General features: G+C 39.8%; 2 protein-coding genes across 3 annotated transcripts; one reads left to right on the top strand and one right to left on the bottom strand.

The window, feature by feature from the left end:
- Nucleotides 1–109: 109 nt before the first annotated feature.
- LOC113204869 (ATP-binding cassette sub-family B member 10, mitochondrial) lies at nucleotides 110–3,643 on the bottom strand. Of its 2 annotated transcripts, none has more exons than XM_026420231.2 (12): nucleotides 3,504–3,643; nucleotides 2,958–3,422; nucleotides 2,649–2,870; nucleotides 2,359–2,561; nucleotides 2,145–2,258; nucleotides 1,890–2,060; nucleotides 1,572–1,803; nucleotides 1,086–1,372; nucleotides 771–1,004; nucleotides 638–672; nucleotides 410–519; nucleotides 110–336 (listed from the first exon to the last, which is right to left on the bottom strand). In XM_026420231.2, the coding sequence occupies exons 2-12, from the start codon at nucleotides 3,283–3,285 to the stop codon at nucleotides 218–220; spliced, it is 2,055 nt and encodes a 684-aa protein (XP_026276016.1). In that variant the 5' UTR covers nucleotides 3,286–3,422; nucleotides 3,504–3,643; the 3' UTR covers nucleotides 110–217. The 2 variants fall into 2 exon arrangements, with proteins under 2 accessions (XP_026276016.1, XP_026276017.1); XM_026420232.2 differs by having other exon boundaries at nucleotides 3,523–3,607.
- A 143-nt stretch (nucleotides 3,644–3,786) lies between these two features.
- Nucleotides 3,787–6,636, top strand: LOC113204870 (deoxyribodipyrimidine photo-lyase-like). The gene is made up of 10 exons (XM_026420233.2): nucleotides 3,787–3,953; nucleotides 4,094–4,225; nucleotides 4,313–4,439; nucleotides 4,521–4,646; nucleotides 4,723–4,925; nucleotides 5,033–5,191; nucleotides 5,280–5,478; nucleotides 5,556–5,748; nucleotides 5,855–6,096; nucleotides 6,178–6,636. Exons 2-10 carry the CDS (start codon nucleotides 4,109–4,111, stop codon nucleotides 6,372–6,374), a joined length of 1,563 nt encoding a protein of 520 aa, XP_026276018.1. The 5' UTR covers nucleotides 3,787–3,953; nucleotides 4,094–4,108; the 3' UTR covers nucleotides 6,375–6,636.
- Nucleotides 6,637–7,687: the final 1,051 nt, after the last annotated feature.

The following is a 7,687-nucleotide window of genomic DNA, read 5'->3' as shown; positions in this document are numbered from 1 at the left end:
AATCTTGATTATCAAGTTATCGCGCCGTGGGGAACAAAAGATGAAAATATGGATGATTCTTTTGACGGAAAAAAGGGTATTGATTGATTTAAAATAAAATTACTACAAATGTTAAAATCTCTCTGTTTTTGTTCACAGCTCTACTAAAGTTTTTACAATCACCCATCTTTAGAATTATTCATCACAATAAAGTTTTTAAGATCCAACAATGACCTAACTATGAAGAATCAAATGTTTGAAGACGTACTAGAGTTTTGAATGCTCCCTCTCTTGACATAAGCTCATCATATGATCCGAGCTCAGCAACAGAGCCATTTTCTAAAACTGCTATTTGATCTGTAAGTTTAAAATATCACATTACTGATAGTTAAGGCAAATGAAACTACTGAATACATTCTAACAATCTTACCAGCATTGCGAACTGTAGACAGTCGATGTGCAATAACCAACACCGTGCGACCATGCATAATTTTCTCCAAGGATTCTTGGACCAGATGTTCACTTTCAGCATCTAATGCACTGAGACATAGTAAGAAGAAAAAGATGTGCATTAACAACACTTAACAGGAAAATAAATAATAATAATAATTACAGATTAACAAAAATTTTACAAAAATAAAGATTGCAGTATATTTACCTGGTAGCTTCATCTAGGAGCAAAACTTTAGGATCCTATGAAACAAAAATAGAAAATAGTGGATGACATTAGAGGAAGAACATTACCCACAACTCGTGCAAGATACAATTACGAAATATAAAAGTCAACATACCCTCATTAATGCCCTTGCAATAGCTACTCTTTGTCTTTGACCACCAGAGAGAGTTATACCACGCTCTCCAACAACAGTGTCAAGTCCATTAGGTAATGCCTTTATAAATTTATCTGCATTAGCTATTTCTGCAGCTTTCCAAATATCATCTTCAGGAACATTACAAAAGTTTTCATCTTCAATAGAACCATAAGCAATATTGTCTCGTATTGAGCCAGAAAACAGAACTGGTTCCTAGGAAAATAGAAATTTTGTAAAGAATGCAAACTGGGCTTTTCCATTAGAAGTATATGAAAGTTTATTTTCATAACAAACCTGACTGACTAACGCAACATTTTTTCTCAGCCATGACCAGTCCAGCTCTGAGACATTTCTTCCATCAAATGAAATGTGACCACTTAGAGGATCATAAAATCTGAGAAGAAGGGATGCAATGGTGGATTTTCCAGAACCACTACCACCAACAACTGCAGTCATAGCTCCGGCAGGAATAGTAAGATTAAGGCCATTAAGAACGGTTACATCAGACCGTGTTGGGTAGGCAAATGAAACATTGGAGAAATCTAATTGACCTTGAGGTTTGCCTTCAGGGATCAGCCCACCTGAAGTCAGATTAAAATATAATTAAAATAACAAAATTTTAGAGTAAGAAAGTAATTACCACAATACTATAAAGCTGAGTTTCTAATGCAATTGGTATTTAAATACCTCATAAACAATTCACTACAGTACCATTATACTCTACAGCATACATAGCAAAATTTTGGAAATTTTAAAGATATTAATTGTTGATTACTATACCTTCATAAGCAATATGTGGCTTTTTGTCCAGCACTTCAAACAGAGGACCACTGACTCCAAGACCCTTCTGTACCTCAGCATATAGATTAGCAATTCCACTGGCAGATAAGCTGACACTGCCAGCGTACAAAAGGAAGGAGCTTAGTTGTCCCACGGTTAGCGTGGAGTCAATCAACATTGGTGCTCCAATATATAGGGAACTAACAAGAATAATGTTCCCACTAAGACCAGTCTAGGAAAAGGACAAGAAGTCAATATCAAAACACAAACTCAAAAAATAGCAAAGCCATTTTTAAGAGAATTCAGCTGGTGTCTTACCAATCCAAAAAACATTGCTCTGACTTTCGCTTCTTTTCGAGCCAGCTCAATCAGGTCAGCCAGTTTTTGTGTGTACAAGCTACTCTCGTATTTTTCATGACCAAAGGTTTTGACAACACGTATATTTGAAAACCGTTCTTCTGCAACTTGATTTGCAGCAGCCAGAGAGCCCTAAACAAAAATAAGAAAAATATTTCTTTGTGCTGTGCTTAGAGACACATGGAGAATAAATTAGATTAAAAATTAATTGCTTACTTGAACTTCCTTTGAGATTTTTCTCAAGTATCTGCCAACAACAACAAGAAGGAACGCAATGGGAGGAACAACACCCGCCAATGCTATAAAAGACAGCTTGGTCGATGTGAAAAACTGAAAGAGAAACCACCACAAAATATACCAATATTCTTTATATTACAGGTATATTTTAAATGTCATGGTTATTTAGTGAACAATGAAGATACATCCTTACCATCATTGAAAGGCCAGCAGAAGTTGAAATTATACTCCTGAGACCATCTGATACTTTAGTTGAGAGCAAATCACTTAGGATAAGGGTATCTGAGGAAAGTCTGCTGAGTAATTCACCAGTTTTACGTTGGTCAAAAAATGCAGTCTCCTGTCGTATCATTGCCTTATATACTTTCTCTCTGAGAGCTTTGGATATCCTTTGACCTAAAACACAAAAATCCTTTAAAAGTGTAGATAAAGTGAAAGTGAAAGATGAAGTGAAAGTTAGTTCAAGAGTATCAAAACGCTTACCAGCGACAGACATTAAATAAACTCTTGCTGCATTACATGCACCTCCAATGATAAATATCACAATTAATGTACCACAAAACTTGTTTAACTCCCTTTGGTTTTGTTCTCTCTCTGCTTCAGAGGTGCTTTTTAATTGATTACCAATCATATCTATGAGTTTACCGACAGCAAAAGGAACAAACATTGAAACCGCACTTGAAACAACAAGTACCGACACAGCACCTGTATATGAAAAATATGCAATTATAGTAAGCGAAGATAACAGAATGGTAACACTTGATTGATCTTAAAATATGAAAAAATACTGACCAAATATTTTCCATCTCTCTGGTTTGGCAAAGGATAATAATCGTTCTATAGCTCGTTTATCAAATTGTTTCCCTTTTGACCCACTTGATGCTGCTGATTGCGCAGCTTTTGTGCTGTAGAACTTCCATGTTCCACTCTTAAAATTTCGAAATAGTGCGAAATTTGGACGTATCGTCACATAGTTTGAACGCAAACCAAAAACGTCAGTCTTGGTGTTATGTGATCCATTTAAATGGCCAATTCTATTGGTTATGTAAGAACGGTTAAAACTTCTATGAAGGTGACAATTAATGCATGAGTTGCGAAGATATTTTGTGAATGATATCATTTTTGTTAAGTATGAATAATACTTCGTCTTTCTTAGAATGACATATTGATTACAATGAAAATACTATTGAGAGTAGAAAAAGTTGCAGATTACAAGGTTAGGAGAACCAATCAGTTTAAAATACGCAGTACGAAGCCCTGTAAAATAAAAATAAATTTAAATTAGTTTCTTGGATATTGATTCTTAGTACTTGACACTCTACAAGTACCTAAAATTACCTCTATCATCGTTCATTACCATAACAAATTACTCGAGTACGTAGACATGTTTACAGGTAGCGCGCATAGCAGACAGCTTCAAAACTGCCAACCGTTAAACAAAACTTGAAGCTTTGAAACCCTAGCAAAAGTAATTTTAAAAGCCAAAACATAAAAACAAAGTAAAATTTATCTAAATCAAGGCTTGAAACTTTTTGAAGACACGACAAAACAGTTGTAAAGATTGATTTCAAATTTCAACCTTAGTTAATGCATTGGCAAGCGTGTACACGCCTAACCAGAAACAAAAACATTAAACAAGGTTTTCGCGTGTAGTGTTCGTATTGCGAGCTGCAAAATTCTTTAGAGCATTCTCCAATTTCATCCATAGTGGCGCTTAGAAATTTGCAGTTTCGTTCATTTCTTGCCCGCTGCTCTCTGAACAGCTCTCTACAGCAGTTGTCATTCAAGGTAACGGAAAGAACATCAGATTAGTGTCGAATTTTCGTTAGCTGCATTTATATAACACTTTGTTTAAGTTTTGGAGGAACTGAAATTCACTTTCCTCCATTTTTAATTGCTTAATCATCATATCTATTTTCTACTCGAAGCTTAAATTCTCAACTATGTCAAGCAATAAGGAACCACCCAAGAAGAAAATCAAAGTAAATGACTCTCCCAGTTCACCCTCTGTCAGTGCACAATCTAATCTGAAACAGCGATTGATGCTAGACCGAAAAGAGGTTTGTTCTCATTTGCTCATATGCCACTTGTTTAGCATATATGAAATCTTATACTTTACATCATTTTGTTGTACGTTTAAATTTTAGACTGCTGAATCAATTCTTAACTTCAAGTTTAACAAGAAAAGGGTGAGGATTCTGTCGAAAGCAACTGAGGTTCCGTCAGATTGCAAGGGCATTGCGTATTGGATGTTTAGAGATGAAAGAGTGCAAGGTAAGTACAGTAATTCTCCTTATTTCTGTCTCTTGACCTGAAAATTGAAAGCAAATATAAAATGTTTCTCTCCATTTTCAGATAACTGGGCTTTCCTCTTCGCTCAAAAACTTGCCCTCAAGAACAAAGTTCCGTTGCATGTTTGCTTTTGCCTTCTCACAAAGTTTCTTGATGGGACTATTCGCCAATTCAAATTCCTCCTGAAAGGTTTTTTGACTCAAGCTACTGCGTTTTTATAAATTTTTATCTGCTACATTTTACTGACTAATTCTGTCTGATTCAGGTTTAAGGGAGGTGCAGAAAGAGTGTGAGGAATTGAACATAGAATTCCATATGTTGTATGGCAGTGGTGGTGATGTCATGCCAGGTTTTGTTGAAAAGAACAAAATTGGCGCCCTTGTCATTGATTTCATGCCACTACGCAATGTTATGGCTTATGCAGACCAACTAAAGAAAGCTTTACCAAAAGATGTGCCTCTGTGTCAGGTATAATATTCAATTTTTTTAAAATTACAGTATTTATGTTATGGGAGGATAAAGACAAAATGAACATAACATGCAAAGTAAATATTTTTCATTGAATATTGTTTCAGGTTGATGCCCACAACATTGTCCCATGCTGGGAGGCATCTAATAAACTGGAATATGGAGCCAGAACTATTCGACCAAAGATACATAAGCAACTCCCTGAATACTTGACCCAATTTCCACCAGTTATAAAGCATCCATACTCAGGACCACTAAAGGCTGAGGTAATACTATTTTACTTATATATTATTATTTTTTAACTTGTCATTTATAGAATTATTTATAATTGCTTATGCTATCTTCTTCAATTAGAAAGTTGATTGGGATCGATGTGAAGCCCATCTGGAGGTTGATAGATCAGTTGACGAAGTAGAGTGGGCAGTACCAGGATACTCAGGTGGTATAGCAACACTAGAAAGCTTTATCAACAAACGTCTAAAATTCTTTGGTACCAAACGTAATGATCCCACACAGGATGCACTCAGTAATATATCACCATGGCTTCATTTTGGTAAGCTATTCACTCGTATCGTTTTTGGGAAAGTTTCAAGTTATAATGCATGTTAAATTAATTAGTGAAAATTTTAGGTCAGGTGTCTGCCCAGCGATGCATTTTGGTGGTTAAAGCTTTAAGGAGTAAATACCCGGAGAGTGTTGATGGTTATATTGAAGAAGCAATTATCCGAAGAGAGCTTTCCGACAACTTTTGTTTCTACAACCCAAAATATGATAGTATTGAGGGCACAAATGACTGGGCTAAGAAGACACTCAATGATCACAAGTATGTATTTCCATTCTCACTCTCACTTTTGATTTCAAAGCTTCAATCCCTCTAAACTGTGTACGCCTAGTAAACTTTAAAAGTAACAGCCCAATATGAATTTCAGGAAAGATAAACGGCCGTACTTGTATACTCGAGAAGAACTACGAGATTCAAAGACTCATGATGACTTGTGGAACTCTGCACAGATACAGTTGGTGAAGGAGGGCAAAATGCATGGGTTTTTGAGAATGTACTGGGCCAAAAAAATTTTAGAATGGACTGCTTCTCCTGAACAAGGTTTAGCAGATGCTATTTACCTTAATGATAGGTACAGTCTTGATGGTCGAGATCCCAGTGGTTATGTTGGTAGGTTGGCAATCATAGTACTCTTATGAGTTGCAGAAATAATGATTAAATTTCCAAATACAAATAATTTTCCTTTTACAGGGTGTATGTGGTCTGTCTGTGGTATCCATGACCAAGGATGGGGTGAACGCGAAGTTTTTGGAAAAATTCGTTACATGAACTACCAAGGATGCAAGAGGAAGTTTGATATTTCTGCTTTTGTTGCAAGATATGGTGGGAAAGTCTATACTAAATCAGCCACAATGGACAAGTTTCTCACTAAAGGAAAGAAGAAGTAGAACTTCCTAGCCCAGACTTTTTTTCTTGAAGTCAGTGCTTTGCTGCACCACAACTAGGAGATTGCTTAGTACCTGAAATATTTCTCATAATTTTAAGTTATAATACTGTACTAACAAGTTACTTGTTCCTTAGTTCTTATCTTGAGACAATCATAATTTTTTTACGGGTTTCTCACCTCACTGGCTTTGTTTGGTGTGTACATTGCCGAAGCAGTATTTTTACTAACAGGATAAAATAATAAAGAAATTTTTAATTCTTTAAGGCAATGTCTTTTTCAATGAACCTCCGAGGCGTTACCTCTCCCGAATTTCATCACATCAAGTCAAGTTTTAGCGCCGCGGTGGCGGCACTGCCGCGCCATCTGCGGGCCAGGCGTCGCGGCGTCGCGGCGCCGCGGGCATAGCGTACCGCGCTGCCCTTCGCGCCCGCGAGGTGGCGCGAGCGGTGCGGTGGCGCAGCGCCTCGCCCTCCGTGCCCTGCCCTGGTCAGCCATCGGGCCACGGCTGGCCCTTCCCCTCCCCCCTCACTCTTTCCAGGACCATATGGCCGCATCTGTTGCTTGTTTTCGGCCCCATTTCGGTTGAACCGGCAGCCAAACCACTCGGTAGTTGGACGCAACAGGGCCCGCGGGTGCGGGGGGAGCGCGTCGAGCACCCCGAAGGCGATTTAATCTTCTCGAGGAGCAAGGACGAGCCAGGAAAACTCGCGGAGACGCCCAACGGGTCTTGTGGAGGGGGATTAAACGAATCCTTCGCTGAGGTTTGACCCAAGGTCTAATCCCGCGGTGCTCCGTAAAGTCAAACCCGACTCGGGGCGCCGCGCGCGCTGCGACCCAAATTTATTAAACATCGCCCCGCCCCCGCGAGCGCTACCCGCGGAGCCAGAGCATCCCCCCTCCCCGACATAACTCAACGCGCGCCGCCCCGCCGCCCCGCCGCGGGCTAAAGCTGCGCTTCGGAACACGAGGTCATATAGTTGTGGTTATTTTTCCACGTCGCGGGCTTTAATTAATTACGGGCGCTTCGTTGCGCGCGGCGGGGGCGGCGAGCGGGACGCGGCGCGGTACATGGCAGAGCACTGCGCTGCGCCCGCCCCGGGGGGCCGCGGGCGGGGACTGCTGCTGCTGCTGCTGCGAGTGGCCCAGCGGCGGCGAGTGGTCGGCACCACTACACGGCGGAGTGCTAGGGGCGGGGCCGGATCGATTTAAAATAAAGACAACCGCTCTCGGTGCCCGTCCCTCTTCGGGGCCGCCCCTCCCTCCGTGCTCCTTGTCTCCTCATCGCCAGACTAGACCCCCGTTTGTTATCCCCGC

The sequence above is a fragment of the Frankliniella occidentalis genome, unplaced genomic scaffold (assembly GCF_000697945.3).
Source record: "Frankliniella occidentalis isolate FOCC.00 unplaced genomic scaffold, Focc_3.1 Scaffold32, whole genome shotgun sequence".
NCBI lineage: Eukaryota > Metazoa > Arthropoda > Insecta > Thysanoptera > Thripidae > Frankliniella > Frankliniella occidentalis.
This window is presented reverse-complemented; position numbering and strand designations above follow the sequence as displayed.

Coding starts and splice junctions, on each gene's coding strand:
- LOC113204869 (XM_026420231.2), bottom strand. CDS start 3,285: ATGATATCATTCACAAAATATCTTCGCAACTCATGCATTAATTGTCAC. Junction 1,804..1,889: donor GAGCAATGTTTTTTGGATTG/GTAAGACACCAG, acceptor TCCTTTTCCTAG/ACTGGTCTTAGTGGGAACAT. Junction 1,373..1,571: donor GCCACATATTGCTTATGAAG/GTATAGTAATCA, acceptor ATCTGACTTCAG/GTGGGCTGATCCCTGAAGGC.
- LOC113204870 (XM_026420233.2), top strand. CDS start 4,109: ATGTCAAGCAATAAGGAACCACCCAAGAAGAAAATCAAAGTAAATGAC. Junction 4,226..4,312: donor TGATGCTAGACCGAAAAGAG/GTTTGTTCTCAT, acceptor TTTAAATTTTAG/ACTGCTGAATCAATTCTTAA. Junction 5,749..5,854: donor AAGACACTCAATGATCACAA/GTATGTATTTCC, acceptor TATGAATTTCAG/GAAAGATAAACGGCCGTACT.